General features: G+C 38.7%; 1 protein-coding gene across 10 annotated transcripts in view; it reads left to right on the plus strand.

Moving 5' to 3' along the window:
- LOC122793454 (amyloid-beta A4 precursor protein-binding family B member 2-like) overlaps nt 1–21,109 on the plus strand; it is a 1,559,346-nt gene that overhangs the window by 786,423 nt on the left and 751,814 nt on the right. Inside the window, exon 2 of one of the 10 annotated variants that reach the window (XM_044061474.1) lies at nt 1,643–1,714. The exons of the other annotated variants lie outside the window; for them this stretch is intronic. Within the exon in view, the coding sequence (XP_043917409.1) occupies nt 1,696–1,714 (19 nt within the window). The 5' untranslated portion in view covers nt 1,643–1,695. The remainder of the gene's footprint in view (nt 1–1,642; nt 1,715–21,109) is intronic. 10 annotated transcript variants of the gene reach the window in all.

Genomic DNA, 21,109 nt, shown 5'->3' on the forward strand with positions numbered 1-21,109 from the left:
TGTTAACACAATACCAGATTACTGGTTTGTACTGTTCTTTTTAAGAACAGAAACATTGTCAACATTATTACAGTTCTCATGAGTACCTTTTTAGACAGGAAATTCAAAAGCAGTACCTCAAAAAGGAAAAAAACAGCGCGCTCACACTCAGACCAATCTTTAGTATAAACATTTCCAACAGGTAAACGCTTTACAAACACTGTGTCTTTGTCCCTGTTACACAGACTTCTTCAGATGCAGATCTTAAACAATCACCTAATTTTTATAACCCTCCTAACTGTTCATTTGAATTAAGTAGACCAATAAAAATACTTCTTCCGTAACCAACATTAATACATATGTTAAAAACATTGTTAAAACCATTGTTAAAACCTTTGCAATAAATCCACACATATAATAATCTTAACTATATAAAGTTTATAACTGTTTTGGTCTTGGAGTGGTGAGAGTGCTGTTTTTTTTTCTTTCCAAGGTACTGCTTTTGGATTTCCTGGTTATAGGGACTGTTTGGTACCTCATTTCAGTGTATTTTCTAAGTTACAAGTACCTTTTTAGACACACATGGCAGGTGTGTACTGACTTATGACTGATTCTATGAGGTATCTTTTGTTATGGATAAGGACAGATCCATCTGCACATTATTTTCTGATACTTCTGGTCCTCCTACTTGTGTATTAGAGTAGTCTAGTAACACCTTCCATCATGCATTACTTCTTGTGTAGTGTAAAACGAGCATTTGGAAAAGTATAACAATCGAACAGTGCAAGAAAATGTTAAAGTTTTATTCTGCATTTGGCCAAATGTTTCATTTGACAATAATAAAACTATACATTGTTATATTGCCTTGCAGTCTGGCATTTTGAAATAGTACTGCAACAAACCAGTATGCTCTTCTATAACGCCCAGCATTTTTTTTTCTGTAATGTTAGATTCTTTTGGAGTTGGGGCACATTCTGATTTTCCTTCAAGGCATATGGGGAAGTATTTTTAGTTCAAAGGATGGTGCTGTATACACGCATTTGCTTTTGAAGCCACTGAAGACTAGGCTTTTTTTTACCAAATTGCAATATATATAACACTGCATGTTTAAAATGAAAATTGGTTTTCATTTTATCACATGTAGTTTCTTAACAAAAAGAAGTTAGCTGGCCACAACACAGTTGCTGGCCTGAAAGAAGCCTTTGTATGTAGACAGTTATTTATGTAAATAAAACTTATTTATAAACCATTCAGAATGTTATTTCCTGTAGTGTTTGTATATCAACATAATGCCTTCCTTTCCTTTTTTGAATAAATGCAGTTTATGCGTATGGATTTACACAGGTACTTAAACACAGATTTTTTTTCTTGAAATATTTTACATGGAACTGTTGCAAACTTTACTGGTGTATTTAACCATTGAAACTAAAGTAGGCCTCAGAACTTGGAGGAGAGCCTATCTGTATACCAAAATGGATAGCCTTGCTTTTGGGGTATTCCATGGTAATGTGTATGGAGTGGTACTTGTAAACTTTTCAACTCTGCATGAGTGTTTTCCTCTAAAGTTAATTTGTTCCTGCCCTATTTTATCTGTGCATGTTATACTGTTTTGTTTATTTGTATCAGTTTTTATTTTAATTTTTTTAATGATCCCTCTTTTCAGATTTCAGTTTATAACCTATACCCAGCTTCTCCATTGTTGAAGTCCCGTGATCCATGTGGGAAGTGCTTGCAGGTCAGATTCCCTTTCACATAATTCCATCAACCAAAGCTTCTTTTAGTAAGATGCATGATTTGTCCCCCAGCAAATGATGGCTTCTTGTTTGTAAACCTTGCCAGGCATCTGCTTATTGCATTTTTTTCTTTTGCTTTATTGAATCTATGCTTGTTAACACTTGATAAAGGGAAGTTTTCAGCCACATCTGCAGTAGAATTTCAATGTATTGAAACAAACTAAGTTACAGATGCAAACAGTGACTGAACTTTTCAAATGGATGAGTGTACTGTTCTGTAAAGGATCAACACATGAAATTTTATTGAATGTTATTCACTGAGTAGTTCCACCCACCTGAACCAAATCCTTGTTTAAAACTCCTGCCTTTTTTACTGTGCCCCCTTTGTTTTCCTTTATTTCCAGTGTTTCTGGAGGTTTCTGTCTTCAGTCTTTCAGACTGTTGTTTGCCAGCTCATGCCTCAAAATCCACAGTGTGTAACATGCAGACTTCACAAGTCCACACAATGGAGACCTTTTTGTTTCCTTTGTCACTTATTTAACATGGAAGCTAAACTGACCATTTGTAATGGTTTATGTTGGTATTCCATGGCTTCTTACAGAGCTGGATATAGGATTAAGTAATGGAGAGAAATTGGCATAGATAGGATAAAGTGAATTGCAAGCAGTTCCAATTTTCATAGTTTTCCAGGCTGATGCAGTTATGCCCTTACAATCACATGTAACTTATTCCATCTACTGCCTACATAAGTTTAAAAGTCTGATATAGTACAGCTGGTTTACAAAAGTAAAATTGTTTTGTGTACTGAAGAACTTATTAGTGGTAGTGTCAGATACATTGTCACTGCAGAAGGAAGACATTGTTTTTTTCCCTCTGTTTGATTAATCCTTAGAAACTACCATAGTAAGGCCATACCAGGCAATAATGTTCATATAAATAACATTTTGTATGCCCTCAGATATTTACTGTATTTCCCTTCTGAGCAAAGTTGTTCATATTCCCATATAACCGGTATTGAATACACCCACCTGAGTCAAATCCATTAATGCCTATTGTATTTTTATTAGACAGACAGGCCTTTCCTTAAACTGTGTTCTTTGAATTATTGCAGTAGCTTGTTGCAGGTGTTCACCTTCCTTCTTCTGCGAGTTTGAAAGCTGACCTCTGCTGAATAGGTACCCAAACCACAGATTGTGTCCAGCATATTTTAACATTTGTTTGATCATCTGAGAAGCCTTGTACTTAAATGTGTACTTAAACATGGTTAGTAGTATGTATAATAGTGTCTTAAGACTTGATGGTCCTTTCCTTCACATGTTTGTCTCTTTGCATAGCTGCCATTTATGATAAAGTAAAGATTATTTTTCTGCATGTATGCTTTTTCCCCACATTGCCTACCAGTCATCGAGCCCCCCTGTCAGCCAAACAGTAAATTATAACTAAAAAAATAGTCCTTAGGTCTACCTCCCTCTCTTCTTTTCTTTTCAGTCATCTCTCAGTAATGTCTGTCTACTGAGCACTCCCCACCATCTTTCATCCTATTCTAATCTTAGTTGCTACTCCCACCTCACATTACCAGTTTTCCCACAACTGCTATATGTTTCATATTTTCTGTTTTATTGTTGTGGACCTGGGGAGAACCATTCTGACAGCTGTATTGTTGAGATTCTGTTTGGACTCACAAATTATGCAGTGTACAACCACAATGTTCTAAGTAGCATTAGCAAACCTTCATATGTACAGCTTTTCTGCTACCTAGATTTGAACCAGGTGCAGGATCAGTAGTGGTGGGTTATAAATTTACTGCACATTAAGGGGATTAGCAGGTAGTTCATGTAAAGAGATGAGAATGAGTGATTAGATACTGAAGATCATTTTGCTGGGATCAGTCGTGTTTGTTGTTTTTGTAGGGCATAATGCTTAAGAGCTGGAAGAAAGCTGCATTTTTGCACATTGAATGTTAAAACTTATATTAAAATATACCATATTAAAATTGTACTGATATCAAGAACAGGTGGAATAGCTAAGTAAAATATGTACAAATAAAAACAAATATATTAGACTGTTTTGACATGTGCATCATTCGTTAAGAAATGAGAAAAGAAAGATAAAGATAGCCATCTTTGTTGCATGGAGGGATAAGTCCCTGTGTACAACCCAATGACCCAAACGTAACTAGTGGTTCAATTGCCTGTTGGAGCTAGTAGAGAAGAAGAGGAATGATGAAGTATTTACTGCTAACCTCTTCAGTAGGGGAGAGTGTGTGGGTGTATCTGTCTCTTGAGCCCTGATGGAAATACTGGAGCTGTGAAAAAGAAACTGTTGCTCCATTAAGTGGGTAAGATTGACACGTCACCACAGATGTAGCATTTGCCTGGTAATGTCAGTGCACACCTACCTCTGATGTCAGCCTTGCATGTCATTATGAGGTAGAGCTTAAAGAAAAATCCCATCCACGTAAGTATGATGGGCCCAGCTTCTCCACTTTTCTCCCTAGCAAAGGGACAATCTGGAGTACCCTAAATGTGCTGGCTTCAGGAACAGGAGTACAATGAGGAAAGCCAGGGACCAGAAACAGTGGTTGCTGGCAAAAAAAGTAAAGCTAAATCTGTGTGCTTCCTTAGTAGAATAATAGTACTGAAGAGTTATCAGTAAAATATTTTAGTAACTGCATGTGAATTTAAGGATTAATTAAAATGAAGTAATATACTGAACTGCGTATAACTCGTAATTGTAAAGCTATTAGAAAATTTGGAATTAATTGAATTCATTATGTCTTGTATGGTCACCTTTCATTATATCTATATCATCAGTTTTTTTTTTTGCATGGCTGAATATGTCACCACTATTTTATTGTATAGCACTTTTGATTCATTTTAACAATAAAGTTGGTTTGTTTCTGTCTTTGGTTGTCTTACTTAAAGAAGCATGCAGTTTCTTCACCTCTTGTTTACTCTGCTGCTTGCTAAACTCAGGGGAAAAAGGAATGTTGTATTCCCTTTTCTCCAACCAAGTTGGTCTTATCTTGGTTATTGGTCTATATGGGTAACAGGGGGGGGGGGGGTACATGGGGCATTACACCTTCAAAAAACTCATAAAGTGATTTGTTTTTGCCTGCCTTTGTTTCATTGTTTTGTCTTCACTTTGTGTGCCATACAATGTATTAGGCTGGACGTAATGACTTGATATGTAGTGAGGCGTGATACATAAAGTGGCTGTCCATCATCTTCAATCATTTCCACATTAAGATGCTGTTGGTCTTCCTGCTGCTGAAGTTTTAAATAAGTTTACTTTGGAACTGGTAGTATTCTGTGCCATGAAATGTTTGAAATACAGTTTGCTGTTATTGCTTTAAAAAAGGCATTCTTGCACCTTGTTCAACCTTAGGACAGTGTTTTCAAAGTGTGATAAGCAAACAAATGACAAAAAAGAATGATTATTAGTGGCTGAAAGCTTGTCCACCTAAGGCCATTGTATACATGTGGAGCTAGAGTATGAGTTTCTGTTAGGCATCTTATTAGCCTAACGTCTACAGTAAGAATTACACTTGGAAGAATACTGATAAAATACTGAGAACATTAGATGATTTGTTGGCCTGAAATAATGTTATTGTAACTCAGAAGCACAGTTCTGTGAGTGATAGATGTTTAACTTATTACTTCTCTTAGAACCAGTTAATATTGGCAATACATTGCTGTTGAATATTACACTTCATTTCTTTTTTATTTATTTATCCTTTGTTGACTGAGTTAGTCTGACTAGGCTAGCAGCTTCTTTTCAGGGTAGACCAAAGTGGTATTTATACTACTAGAGGAAATTTGTCCAGGGCATTGGTGAACTTCCCCTACTAGTTTGACAGAAGGAATATTATTGTGGTAGCACTTCCTGTTTCCTTTCCCTGTGAAGAGGTAGCCTGGAGAAACAGGGTGCACAATGGAGGATATAGCTGATCATGGTATCACTTCTGATGATTTTCTGGGGAGTGAAATTTTGATCAAAAAAAGAAGCTGAAGATGTTGCAAATAGTCCGCATATGACTGACTTTAAAACAAACACATATGAGAAGGTCATTGTTATAGAAGTGGAGTGCAATGGCTTGGATGATGACAAACTTGTTTCATTGCTGAGTAAAGATGAGCCAGGAGAGGACACAGAAATTTCTTGGTGTGAAGTGATGGACAGGGTATTTTCACTGGAAAATGAGGGGTTACTAGAAGGGAAATTACTGAACCTAATGATGGAAAGAAACGAGTTGGGAAAACTTTTGTAGAACTGGTCACAGGGGACATAAGGTGGTTTAACTTTATTAAAAGGAATAGAAGGTTTTTGGTTTACATAAAAAAAGGAGGAGACTATTGATAGATGTAATGTTTGTGACAGTCTTGTATTACCTTTAGGGTTTGAAGCAGAGGACATAAGGTCACTGATTCATTTAGGAAAGGAAAAGTTTTGTGACTTAACATTTGAATCTGAAGAATTGATGCATAGATTTTTTTCCCTTGAACAAAAAGAAGTCTGTTATCCCTGGGATTACTTTTTCAGAACCAGGAGTTCAATTTAAAAAAGTATATGTGCAGTTTTGAACAGATGAAATAGAGTAAAGATGTTCTTTAACGTGTTATTCTGTTTCTAATATTGTAAAAAAAGATGAAAGAGACATTTGCAGTGTATAATGGGAGTTGAATGTAATTTTGAAGTATCAGAAAAATGTTAAGCATTTACCTAATGTAATTCACATTGATGACCAAAGGAGTACTGTTAGATATATGGGTCAACCAAAAGCTTATTTTGTGGTGCATTTGATCATTTAGTAAGTAATTGTAAAGAAACTAGACATAATCAGTGTGAGGAACAGGGTCATATAATAAATAAATATCAAAAAATGGTGTGTACAATATGTAAAGGTAAAGGACATTTCTGGTGAGATTGTAAAACAAAAAAGAAAGATATAGAAATTGTTGAAGAAGATATTTGTATCTGATGATAAGAGGGGCTGAAAAAAAAGGTGAAAAAGAAAGTGAGAAAAGAGAAAAATATGTAATTATTGGTAGTAACATTTTGGAAAGGATTCTTTTGGGGGAACAAAACTATGATAGATTTTTATGGTGCATGGACTAAATGGTGTGTTTTTAAAAAATTACATTTGGAATCAGAAAAAAGAAAAGATAGTATAGGAAAATAAAATAAAGAATTTGTTTTGCAGTTTGGAAAAGTATTCAGATTTTTTTAAAGTATAAAAGGAGCTTTTTTCTGGAAAATAAAAGAAAAATTGAGAATCTGTTATTTAAGCAAAAATAATTGTTAAAGGGTAAGAAAGAAGAGGTTTCTCATTTTCTGGGTAAATAGTTGAAGAATTTAGTGAGTGTTGTGAATGAGATAAAAATATTGATGGGGATATTTTGAGGAATCAAAAGGAGATATTGATGAGTAGAGAAAGGTATGTTAAAAGAAGTAAATGTAATGTGGGAACTTAAGCACATTTCTAAAGCATGTAACAAAAAATAGTAAAAACGATTACTCAGTTAACGTGGAATCTGTTTCAGGTTTGGATGGTATAGGATATGATTTTTATAAAAATCTAAGGGTAAGTATAGAAAATTTTGCAGAATTTATATGACCTAATATAGATATAGAAGGTTTTAAAATAAAAAAAATACATAAAAAAAATCAGTTATATGTTGCTGATATTAATGATTGGTAATGTTAATTCTGTTGAAGATGTCTTTAATGATATTATTTTATTTGGAAATATGTTGAAAATGAGATTTGATAATAAGAAAACTGAAATTTTATTAGTCAATGAAAATAAATCCACTATAAATCCCATAATTAATCAAAATCTAATTAAAATAAATTAAATACTTAGTATTATATATTTTGACAACTTAACTTAGATTATAAATGACATTATAATACTTTAATAAAAATATTAATATGTTAATGGAATAAGTATTTTCCATATGATGGTAGACTCATTTTAATAAAAAATATTTACAATATACGTATCTATTATACAATCTTTAGTTAGAATTTCTGAAGATTATATTATGAGAAGAAAGAGAGGTACTCTCTCTGCTTGCTGAGTCACTTTTTGTTGAATAAACTTTATTTCCTCATTACCCTGAAGTGTATCAAGAATTACTTTGATCCTGTAGGAAAAACACTTTGAAGACAGCTGGGTACTGCAACTTGAATCTCACAGCTGCCTCTCAACATTCCCTGACTGATGGGATAAAATTTGCTTCTTTTATGCCTGGTGTATACTGAATAATCATTTTCTACCAACACTGTGATGTCTCCAATTAATACTTTGTCTTACAGCCACAATTTTGTCCATCTCAGCTCATTCTTCTAGTATGAATTAATCTTTACTAATGTAGGTATTAGGTGCTTTCTCATGACCAGATGTGGAGCATACACTTCACAAGCCCTTTCAGTTAACAAATTATATTGTATAACACCAGTCCAGCTGCTTATTTGTGCTTTCTTAAAATCAGTACAGTTTATTCCTTCCAGTTTCTCTGGTACATCAGAAAATCTCAGGTTTTCTGTGTGTACTGTGCCTTCTAACTCTTAATTTTTACACAGTTCTTGAAAAACTCATATTCAGCCAGTTGTTTCTTCATGTCATCCTCTGATTTATTTGCAGCTTTATCTATTCATTTGGATGGCTTGTTAAAGCTTCTTCTATTTTTTCTAGCCTTTTGTTTGAATTGATATATTCCTTCATTCTTCAATTTATTTTAATCACCTCTGAGCACATTTGATTTATTTTTTTATCTAAATTACTGGAAGCCATCTCTTGAACCAAAGATGAAGTTTGAACTGCTTTTTGCTGAACAACAGCAGAATCCAAAGTGTTTTCTCTTCACATTTTCTGGTTGATTTTCATTCTGGTTTTCAAAATAATTTTTCCTTTGCTGGCATCCAGGCATTATGTCTACCAGCCAGTAACTGAATTTTACCAAAAGACATTTTCAATGGCACTCCTTTTTCTCAGTTTCTGTTTTCACAATGAGAAAGCTCAAGTTATGCTGTTGATGATGACTGTGGAGCTGTCTTGGAAGTCTGTGTTGTGTAACATTGAGATGGTTTCAAGTATTTTTGGGATATAAAATCAAACTAAAAGAAAAACATTTTAATTAATGAATTAGATGTAGTATGTAATAGAGTAGACTGATTTTAAGCTGGCATGGATTTACATCTCATGTTTGGTTTCTTTTTCATTTTGTAACAGTATTTTGTTAAAAGACATCTTAATACATTTGAATTTTAACTTAAAATGTATAATTATAAACTATGCACCCATGTATTCATTTGTTCAGCAATACCCATACTTATGGTAGTATGATAAGATGGAGTATTTACATGAGTTGATTTTGCTATGACAGGTAATTATATGAATAAAGAGACTAAATAGAAGTACATAATTAAACTGGAAAGTTTTGATTATGTTTATGGATACTAAGGCACGTGAAGTGAAATTTATTTAGTCTCTTTAGTGTTTTATACAGATCAGGTATCTTTCTAGCAGCTGGAGGAGAAGTTGTGGGTAACCGTTAATAGTTGAAGGAATTTATTTGAGAGGAGAAATGACCAAAAGTTAAATGGGATAAGTTGATTCTGCCCATAGAATAAGTTGGTTTAAGATTACCTGTTTTGAAGGAGTACTTTCATGCTATGCATTTAAGACTCATATACATAACTCAAAGAATGTTATAAATCGTAGAGAAAAGGGTGATAAACAGTGGAAGAGTTTAAGAGATGGAGAGAAACTGGTATTTTGGATGTAGGTCCTTAAGGAAAACAGTAACAACCATGCAAAATATTATATTCAGAAAGTAGGAGGAAGTATTTTAAGGAGATTTTGTGGGTGGGGGAGTCTGCAAATACTGGCATAGAAAATAGGAAGAAACTTGCTAGAGAGAATTAGCAAATGAAAAGGTCACAGAATAGGATGTGGTTTAGCAGGAGTTTGGAGTGCAGGTTAGAGATGGTCTTCCCTATAAGGGACTGATTAACAAAATATAGACAGAAAGAAATGTTGAGAGAACTGCCAGGTAAAAGCCCATCTTTGGTATAGTATAGTGGTGTCTATAAGAGAAGATGATAAAAAATGGATAACTAGTAGGTTGTAGAAAGTATTGTTTGCAGGTAGCACAGTGACTAAGGCTATGAGCCATTCAAGAGCTCCATCCAGTAGCCAGGAGTTTGAAACCCCCAGTCTCCATTTCCCTACACTGTCATTCTGAGCAAGTTACTTTAAGCAGACAATGCCTGAGACAATTAGGAAACTGATCTAGCCATCTTAATAGTCTCCTTGATCACACGCCTAGTAACTACCTATGACTCTATAGCTATAATAATTCATTGCAGAAGATTGGAAAAGAGAATTGAAAGACAAATTGCAAAAGGATGATGTGCAGAAATTTGTGGTACTCTCAAGTACATAACAAAGTGCAAAAGGTTTAGTATTTTTGGATATAGGTATCTGCATAGGTATTCTACACCCTAGGTAAACATTAGAAGCTGTTCCCTAGGTAGTGTTGGAAATGTCATGGGTAAAAGAGAGGAAACTAGATGCTTCTTTTTTGAGAATGTAACAAGTTGCTGAATTTTAAAAATTCCTTGGAGAGTACCTTGATAGAAGTATTGGTGGGGATAAAAGATAGTAACAAAGGAAATTATTCTTTTGAGCTGGCATAAGCATAGTCAGGTCTTACTAGGAGTAATGCTACTGGTAGCAAAAAAAAAAAACAAACTAGAAAATGAAAATCCAACCAACTGTATTGAATATTGTAAAGGAGATAAATAACTGAAGGTGGGATCTTTATAAATGGATATGAACAAATTGCATAGAAATAAATGGAATTTGTAGGAGCAATACATGCAAAATATTTAATCCAAGGATTTATCATAAATAAAACTTAAAACAAAAATTACATGATTTATAGCAAGCCAGTGATCAGATTATCACATTAAAAGCAATCAGAATGGGAAGTTAAACTCCTGCTTGTTACATATGTAATTACTGAATTGAGGCATGTAAGCTTTCCTTTTTAGAGGACATGTAATGTTATTCCAATCATTTAACTCTGTGTGACAAATTGCATTTGTTCTCAGTTGCTGGCATAATGCCCAAATATCCAGCCATGTCTCTTCATCTACATCCAGTGCTGTTTTTTTTTCTATATGCTCTACTACAAAATAATTGAAATTTCTTAAAAGATTTGCAAATTGTGGAATGTTTAAAAAGTGCATTTCTTTTTAGAGTCGATTTTATGCATATAATGTTCATGCAGTCCACTAAAAGATTCCATGCGGTTTTGCCAGTATAAAAAGTGCCACATTCATCACTATGCGGCAGTTATACCACAAAGGCAGAGTTATAATCAAAATGCCAAAAAACTGTCAAGCGGAGACTCTACCCACAGAGCCCCTCTCTCCATTAACTCAGATCTCATTTGCCACTCTGTCAGCAAGACCCGTCAGCCATTACTCTCACCTAAGTCTTTAAAAATTTTTCTTATTTAAGTATTTCCTTGTATTTCTCTTTCTGTAGATAAATAGATATATATTTCTATATTATATCTTGTAATTTTTTTAGTTGTGTGCATTCGAATACTCTACCCCTTACCTCTGGTAATCTCTGTTACCATTGTTGATAACCCCTCTTCTTACCATTTTTGGTAATTCTTAGTACTATCGTTGGTACTTTCCTTTCCTCTTTTTTTCTGTTATACCTTTTGGTATTTCTCCACTACCATAGTTAGTAGACCTTCCTTCTATCTTTTGTGTGCATGTGTGTTGGTGTGTTTAGCTTGTTTCTGTTATACGATAATTGTGAAAATGGCGGAAAAGCATAAAGGCACTTCTGGATTTAAACCGTGCCATAACTTTGGAAGAAAGATGCCCAGTTCTGATGGGCATCTTTCATGTGTTTATTATCTAGGAGTTTCACTTTTCGGTCAAAGTTGTGACATCTGCCAAGCCTTTAGTAACTGGACCTTGGTTGAGCATGCAAATAAGCTCATTTTGAAGGGCTTGGTAAAAACTACCTATAGTGAAGCTTTGTCCAAGTCTGATGCAGATTAGACCCTGTCAAAAAGAAGAGCCACTCTGTACCTGCCTCCCCCATGACACAGGTGTCACAAAAGGATAAGGCTAGGATTCCAACTACCTCCATAGAACTGAAAGCAGAGGTACCAAAACTTCAACTTAAAGAATCCTCAGCACCAACTACTGCCACTATGGTGCCATTGGCACTGCCTTCTTTAGTTTCTGTCTTGGTACCGACTTCTCCAGCTGTGACTCTGCCCACCCCCTCAGTGCCGATACCAGACCAGTCTTTTGTCAGGACAAAGTATTCACCTTCCATAGACCCTTTTGTGGTAGTTACCCCTGCACAGCGTCACTCTTCTTAGGAGTCTTCCTCAGAGATCTCCCATTGGGGAATCCCTCTGTAAGAAGACATGCAAGAGGAAGCACCTAGATTCGCAGGAAGAATCTGTCACTGAGAACATGGATTTTGATGAAAGGGAATGTTCTGCCCGGCAACCCCTTGAAGATGTCTCCTTTGGACATCCTAGAGATCCTCAAGCAGAGGGGTAGCTGAAAGCCCTAAGACCTGACCTCAGAGGAATCCATGTACTTGCAAGCATTTGGTGCTCCACCATCTACTTCCTGGGTGACCCCACCCGCTGACAATTTTATTAAGCTGATCGCATAGTGGTCTCTGAAGGCCCCTCTTGAAGACCGCCAACATTGGGCCAAGGGTTTAGCAGTAGATGCCATGGTGGTGGTGGCTGCTACCAAGAAACAACTCGCTAATGAGAGTTCTACTGTCCACCCTCATAACTGGGAGTCTAGGACAATGGACAGATTTGGAAATCAGATCTACACTTCATTGACCTTCACACTCAGGTCCTTAAACTTCATGGCACATTTTACTAGACTTCATAGAGATCTGATTAAGGAATTATCAGATACTCTCGTGGGGGAGCAGTGTTTGACAAGGTGCAGGACAAGGTTGCCTCTCAGGTAGCCACCTTAGAGTCTATATCGAACATGTCCATGCAGCTCATTGCACATGCAGCAGAAGGCATGACCAGAGCAGCGGGTTCCAGCGTTGCCATAAGGCCCTACACCTGGATGCACTTGTGTGAATTTGTGGAGCCATTCAAGTCTTCCTTCATCAATGCTTCTTTTGATGGATCACCATTGTTTGGCCCCAAGGTGATGGACACACTAGCCAGTTGTGAGCAGGATGGAAAGACCCTTTCTGCTGTGTGCATTCGTTTCACTACTCCTCAGCGATCCTACTCCAGGAATCAGAGGAGTGGAAGGATATGGTTCAAAAAGTCCCTGGGACCTTTCCAGGACACATGTGGCAGCAGTTCCCTCTCGGGCAGAGTGGGGAGCTCAGATGGAAAATGCCACCCAAGAGACAGAGGTGGCCCATGAAACCAGGGTTCCAGAGACTCTTTCTCTGGACAGCCTTACTAGCTGTCCTGAAAGGAGGCCCAATTACGTACCTCTGGAAGCAGTTGTGGAAAGACTGTTACTGCACTCGATAGCCTGGGGACAAATAACCACCAATATTTGGATGCAGAAAATCATTGCCAGAAGGTATCACATACCCTTCATCCTTTTCCCGAGATCATTGAGGAAAATTCACAATGTTCCACCCAGTCAGAGGGATCAAGCAGCCATAAAAGTTCAAAGACTGCTAGAAAAACAGTCATCCAAGAAGTCTCACCAGACCAGATAGGATCTGGATTTTCATTTTATTGCCAAAGAAGATGGGGGACTGGAGGCCGATATTGGACCTCAGCCTTCTGAACAAGTTTGTTCAGCAGGCAAAATTTCAGATGGTCACAGTTCACTCCCTTCTCCCCTTTCTAGGGGAAAATGATTGGATGTGCTCTATAGACCTTCAAGATATGCATTACCACAAAAGGATGGAGAAACGCTCAAGAAGGTATCTTCGCTTTCAGCTAGGTGCCAGTCACTATCAGTTCAGAGCACTGTCCATCGGCCTCACCACAGCCCCCAGAGTGTTCACCAAATGCATGGAAACAGTCATGGCTCACGTGAGACTACATGGATTCCGGGTGTTTCCTTATCTAGATGACTGGCTCCTCACTGCCCCTACCAGGCATCTACTGCTTCAAGCCACGAACTTCATCATACACTTGTTCAGTGCCCTGGGCATAATAGTCAACAAAGAGAAGTCACAGCTGTCTCCCACTCGGGCCCTAGAATTCATAAGAGCCCTCCTCAACATAGTTTCGTGTATAGCTTCTGTACCCTTTCCCAGGCTTCAAAAGGTAAAGTCTCAAGTATAGCTCATTTTAATGAAAAATAAAGTGTCCGCTCTCCTGGTCTTTCAAGCCCTAGGAGCTATGGTGGTGGCCATCACCCTGGTTCCCTTGGTGAGATTTCACATGAGGCTACTTCAATGGCTTCTAGCCCCCCAATGTTCCATCTTATCTCATCCAATGACTCGATTGTAGTAACAGGACATTGCAAAAAGGTTCTATCTTGGTGGATGCATTCAGAAGAAATCCTAATGGACTGTCCCTTTGTTTCCCCATGGCCATAGTGACCACAGACTCCTCCCAGATGGAGTGGGGGGAATTATCTGGGAAGAACTGTCCAAGTCACTTGGTCTTCACAAGAGGTCATCTTGCACATCAATGTCTTGGCGATGAGAGCAGAGCTCCTACCATTGCAAACCTTTCAGTCTGTTCTCCCTCTGGGAACAGTTGCGATCCAGTCAGATATGTCAGTGGTCTGGTACATCAACAAAAAGGGTAGAACCAAATCCTAACCCTTTTGCCAGGAAGCTCTCAGCATGTCGCAGTGGGCAGTATCTTCCAACCACTTTCTTGTGGCAAAGCATATCCCGAGGAGTTCCAGCGTGATAGTGTTCATGCTAAGCAGACACATTCTTCTGCCTCATGAGGTGGTCTCTCAATCCCAAAGTGGCAAAGGAAATCTTTTGCAAATGGTGCCAGCTTTGTTGAGATCTCTTTGCCTCCCCAACCAATAACAAGTACAACAGCTACTTTACCCTAATCCCCCTTCAGGGGTAGTCCCTGAGATATGCTCTCCTTCTCGATTGGCCCTCAGGTCTTCTTTATGCCTTTCCCCCGTTTCCTCTCATACCCCTCTTCCTAAAGAAAGCCCAAAGGTTGCGAAGCAAAATGATTTTCATTGTCCCCTTTTGGCCCTGACAAATTTGGTTCCCCTTTCTTTGGCCTCACTTGATTTACCATCTATGGATTCTGGAGCCAGTACTAGACCTGCTGTCTCGCTTGTAGGGATTGGTGCATCCCGATGTAAGCTCTCTTAAGCTTACAGCTTGGTTCTTCCAATTCCATTAGTCGCCAGACAGAGTAGTATAACTTCTCCCATACAAAAAATTATTCTGGCTTCCCATAAACCTTCCGTCAGGAGACTCTATTCCAGTAAAGGGAAGAGATTTTCAATTCGGGCTTCTGAAAACAACTTAGACCCCTTTTTGGCATCTGTTGAAAAGGTTTTGGAATTTTTAGCTGCCCTTTTTGATCAAGGGGCTTATGCTTCCACCATTAGAGTTCAGTTAACAGCCATTTCTAATTTTCACAATGGGTACGATGACAATTCTTTAATATCCCATCGCCTATGCAAGGTCTTACTAAAAGGTGCCTTACATTTAAAACCTCCATTCAAATATCCCTTACCTCCGTGGGATCTAAGCATGGTTTTGCAATCTTTATTACTACCTCCCTTTGAACCAGCTGATACTTGCCATCTCAAATTCCTTTCCTGGAAAACTCTTTTTCTAGTAGTCATCACTTCTGCCAGAAGAGTTTCTGAGATACAGGCATTATGTGCAAAATCCCTGTATATCGTTTTTCATACAGACAGGGTGTCACTGAGAACTAATCCTTCCTTTCTTCCTAATGTGGTCTCTGAATCCAATATTAATCAAACAATTGAGTTACCAGTTTTCCTCCCCAAATTTTCTAACAAATGTCAATATTGCTTACACTTACTGGACATACATAGGCAACTACGTTTTTACCTGAGCCAGGACTAAAGATTCCAGGAAATCAGATATATTATTCATTTCCCTTTCTGGTCCAACAGTGGGATAAGTTGTATCAAATGTGACCTTATCTAAATGGCTGAGAGATTGTATTGCCTTTATTTATGTACATAACCAAAAGTTACCTGCGCCTGTTAAAGCACATTCAACCAGATCAGTTGCCACATTAACAGTTTTTCATTCAAAAGCTTCTATGGACGAAATTTGTGCAGCTGCAACTTGGGCTATGCCTCATACCTTTATCACTCATTACAAATTGGATATGCTGTCCAGGAGAAGAGCATACTTTGGCTCTATGTTTCTCTGGAATATCCTTCCATAAGGCCACCCAAGGTCTGAAGTAGCTGGGGACTCTGTCCCATTCATCAAGACTGAACAAAGGTTGGCAACAAACATCAGATAAAGATGTTATGTACTCACAATAATATTCTGTTTGTGTTAATCGATCTTCATTCATTCTCAGCATCCCACCCTCCTTCCCCCTCCTGTAGATTTCCTGGGGTATTAAACCCTTGTCCTGGGTTGTCATAGGGTTTTACTTTGGACATTGCGTCTAGTTACAATTACTATGTATACTTTTGCTATTATCTGCAAACTCAATCTGAGGTAATGGAGAGAGGGGCATTGTGGACAGAGTCTTACCTCAAGAGTTTTTTGGCTGGTGCGAGCTGTATAACAGCCGAGATGGTTCAGAGAATTGAAACAGAGTCCCATTCATCAAGAATGAATGAAGATCGATAACACAGATGGAATGTTATGATGAGTACATAACTTCTTTTTATCATACAAATCACTGTTGCCTTGTAGAATTCTCAAGTTGTTAATGATACTGTTCTTAATCTGTACACCATCCAAGGAATGTTCCAGGGCAAAGGCAAAACTAACTTTCTAACCTAACATCTCATCAGTGTACTTGTTCTTTAGTTTAGGAGCAAAGTTTTTACTTCTGCGTTTTTTGACTTTCTCAAAATTACTGTCAATAGATGTGCTATCATAACCTCTTCCCAAGACATATTTTTAAGAGTTTCAACTCTTTAAGAAATACCTAATCTTCTGATGTTAAGCATGGGACATTTATAGCTTGCCCCCCATTGGCAGTTTCTTTAATGAGTTTAGGATGACAGCTTTTAGCATGTACATAGGTTTTACTGAATGTGGGTTTCCTAAACACTCTGTATTTTAGACAGCAAGTGAATTTATATACTAACATCTGAAAAGGTAATATACTCCTGTGCAATCTTGGAGTGAAATCCAAAAAAAAAATAGTAGAATTGTTTAAATGAGCTAGGAATTAAGCTAAATCCCATTTGCTTCCTTGCCATATATAAACAGTTCAAATTTATAAATTGCAAACAAGCTTATAAATTTCCAAATGTCATTCATGAATATCAGTTTTCTCACAAGCAAATAACATTTTTTCCACAAGCATTCAAAACGAGAATAACAAAAGTTGTGGCAACAGCTGCTACCATAGTCTCTCCATAGGTGTACTGATAAAACATTATTTAATTTGAAAAAAAATGTTTCATAAGATGATGTCTACAAGTTGACAAGTCACAACAACAGTAAGACCATATTTATTGTTACTGCCTTGTATGTAGTATGTAATCATTTCTATCCCATCATAGGATCATAGGAGGTTACTAGGCTAATGGCTCTGGGGTCCTTACAGGCCTACTCAAGAGTTTATCCCCAAAAAGAAACCTCAGTCAGCACCTGTTGCCCCTGTCAGTGAGGGACACAGGTGGAACCCCTGGGACAAATTTTTGGTTTCCCATCCACTCATCAAGGTTGCGCTTGAAGAGGGTCAGTGAGGTGCTGTGTCTGACATGTATGGGGAGTCTATTCCAGAAACGAGGCAGTCTCTGGGAGACAAACCTGTCATTCCAGCAGGTTTTGTTGATGTCGCTTATTAGATTCAGGCCTTTCGAGCAGGTAATGTGTGAGGAGTTAGACTTATGGATATAGGTTCATAGGTTGGTACTAGGTTATTGGCCCTAGGGCCTATGCAAGCCTAGCCATAACAATTCCCTGGATATTTCTTCCCACAATATTTACTTCTCTGGACCCTTGTCTAGCAGGGTGACTGACATGATCCCCGGGGTGAATTTCCTATCTCCCATCCAATCATCAAGGTTCCTTTTGAAGAGGGCCAGTGAGACGCTCTGCTTGACATGTATGGGCAGTCTGTTCCAGAGTATGGGGAGTCTCTGGGTCAGGAACCTATCCCTCCAGCATGTTTTGTTCATTGTGATGACAAGGTTTAGATCCCTGGAGCGTGTGGCTCTGAGGGATTGAGATTTCTTTAAGTGGAGCATGTCCAACAGCTCAGGGTTTGGCATGGCCTTGTATGTTAAACAGAGATCGCCTCTGAGTAGATGATATGCCACAGAGTATAGCTGGAGTTTTTTAGATGGTCAGCATATGGCATCTGCTTTAGGCCTGTGATTCTTTTAGTGAGGTATTTCTGTGGCCTTTCCAGCTGTTGCAGATGTCTTGTGAGGTACATACCAAACGAGGCATTATACTCTATAATGAGTCTAATGAGGGATGAGTACAGTGGGACAATGACCTCCTTTTTTCTGGATGAAAAGCCCTTAGTTATGAGGTGTGCCCCATAGAAGGATTTCCTGACTGTTGTGACAATGTAGTTATCGAAAGTGAGACCACTGTCCACCTGTGTTCCTAAGTCTCTCATCACAGTTTCGATGTTTAGTGTCCTGCCACCTATGTGGTAATTCATGGGTAAATGTTTTTTTCCAAAGGGGTTAACTATACATTTCCTGGCATTAAGTTTGAGCCCATGGCTCTGGCACCAGGCATCTGTTTCTGTAAGGCCCTTTTGTAGAATATCCACATCATTTGGGGATTCAGTAATGGCTCCCAGTTTGCAGTCATCTGCGAACTTTGTTAGCCAGAGTCCCTTAGTGTTGGCCTGTACTTCAGAGAAGTAGATGCCAAACAACAGTGGTCCCAGGACTGAACCCTGAGGTACTCCACTTGTCACTTGTCTGGAGCTGGATTTGGAGTCGGCTACTTTTACAGTGTGGGTTCTGTCAGTAAGCCAGTTGGCAACCCATTGGGTGACATAGCGATTAATGCCCAGCTTAGTAAGTTTATCTATGATTCCAGAGTGGGGGATGGTGTCGAAGGCCTTGGCAAGGTCCAGATAGGCTGTGTGGACTGCCTTACCCTCATCCACAGCTCTGGAGACTGATTCAAAGAAGTCACTCAGCTTCAGGAGACAAGATCGCCCCGTCACAAACCCAAACTAGGTGGGGTCCAGTGTTTGAAGGTTGCCAATGTCTTTGTTTATAAGTTCCATGATAATGCGTTCCATGCCCTTGCAGATCAGGCTTGTCAGACTGATGAGATGGTAGTTCCCGGGATCCAAGGCAGATCCCCCCTTGTGGAGTGGGATAACTGTAGCTGTGCACCACTCAGTGGGCACGAAGCCTGAGGTGAGGCTATGATTAAACATGACACTTAGGTGAGGTGCCAGTTCATTTTGTAGTTCATGTAGTACACAGCCTGGGATGTCATCTGGTCCCATGGATGCTGTATTCTTAGCTTTGGAGAGTGCAGTTTTTTACCTGTGTGGTCATTATTACTGGAATTTCGAAATCTTTCAGTATTGAAATGGGCCATTTAGGGGGTGAGGGGGGTGAAGTTGGCACTGAATCGATCTGCCAGGATATTGGTAATATCCTTGGGATCAGTATATTTAATGCCATTCTGTTGTAGCTCAGAGCAGATCTGAGCATTGCCATTTAGATTCTTGACATAGTTATAGAATGCCTTGTGGTTGTCTTTGGAATCTTTGGCAATTTTATTTTTGTAACCAGCTTTGGAGGATTTTATGAGGCACCTCAGCTTCTTACTGAGGCTGGTTAGGGAGTTTTTGCATCATGGGATTTTCCTCTTTTCTGCAAAAGTTTCTTACTACTGTTGTATAGTTTGTTTATAGCAGGGGACCACCAGATTGGCTTCCTTTTTTTGGAGAAGAGCATCTTGGTTCTATTTGGGATGGCACGATTCATGCACAGGTGGATGTGCTCGTACAGCGCCTTAGTGTAGGATTCTGCAGTCGAACTTTCAGATCCCGTTTGCATGGGTGTCATGAAGTTTGTCACTTCTGACTTCAGTAGCATGAAGTTGGCTTTGGAGAAGTTTTTTTAAGGAGGTTTCCTTACTGGGGTGGGTGGGGATGGGATGTGGATGTCAAGGGTGATTTGCTTATGATCAGACCTGACCAATGAGGTTGTGACCACTGGTGTGGAGCATCTATCTCCCATGTTGGTAATGACCAGGTCTAGGATATTGGAGCCCCTGGTGGGACAATGGATTAGTTGATCCAGGGTGTTGGAATTTATGAATTCCAAGAACCGTTGGGAAAAGGAGTTGGTACCTGAGTAGTTTTCCCAGTTAATGGCAGGGTAGTTGAAATCACCCAGTATTAGGGTGTTTGGTTGTATCTTAATATTTTCCAGTATGTTTAGAAAGGTGTAGTGAGAATCTTGGGGCATGGTGGGGGATCTGTAGCAAGCTACAATTTGGATTGCAGTCTTACTTAGTGTTAGTTGCACCTGGAGAATTTCAGATGCATTGTGTTGGGCAACTAGCCTGGAGGTGTGAATATCCTTGCTGAATATGGACACTCCTCCACCTTTAGTGTTTCGGTCTTGGTTTTGTAGTCGGAAAGTGTGGTAAGAGTTCTAGCCTGGTATTGCAGGGGTGCTCTCTGGAGCCTTGAACCAGGTCTCAGTTACTGCACAGATATCGATGTTCTCCATTTTTAGGAGTGCCTCGAGAGAGTACATTTTGAGGTTTAGACTTCTAGCATTGAGTAGCATTACCTTCAGATTTTGCATGCTTGTATCTGTTACGGTGGTGGTTTTATCCTTTGAACCTTGCCTAAAAAAGGCACTATACGGGTGGCAAGAGCTTTAGCCAGTAACCTGAATCCCAGGGGTGACAGGTGCAGACCATCTGTGGCAAAGCATCATGGTTTGTCGATCACATCTTCCCAGGCAGATAAATACTGTATTCCCTTTGAATGACAACAGAAGCTTAGCCAATTGTTGAAGTCAATCATTTTATCCTTATACTGTGGTATCATTCTGGGTGAAGGCAGGATGCTACTCAGGGCTAGGGTCATACCTGCCTGGGCCACATGATCCAAGAGCTCTTCCATGTCTCTTCTCATGTAGTCCAGGGAGGTACGTCCCAAGTCATTCACTCCAGCATGGACAATGACAGAGTCATATTTGTACTTGTTGTGGAGTGACTTGAGTGCATGCGT

This window comes from Protopterus annectens, chromosome 2.part0 (genome assembly GCF_019279795.1).
Source record: "Protopterus annectens isolate FY-2018-M chromosome 2.part0, PAN1.0, whole genome shotgun sequence".
NCBI lineage: Eukaryota > Metazoa > Chordata > Ceratodontiformes > Protopteridae > Protopterus > Protopterus annectens.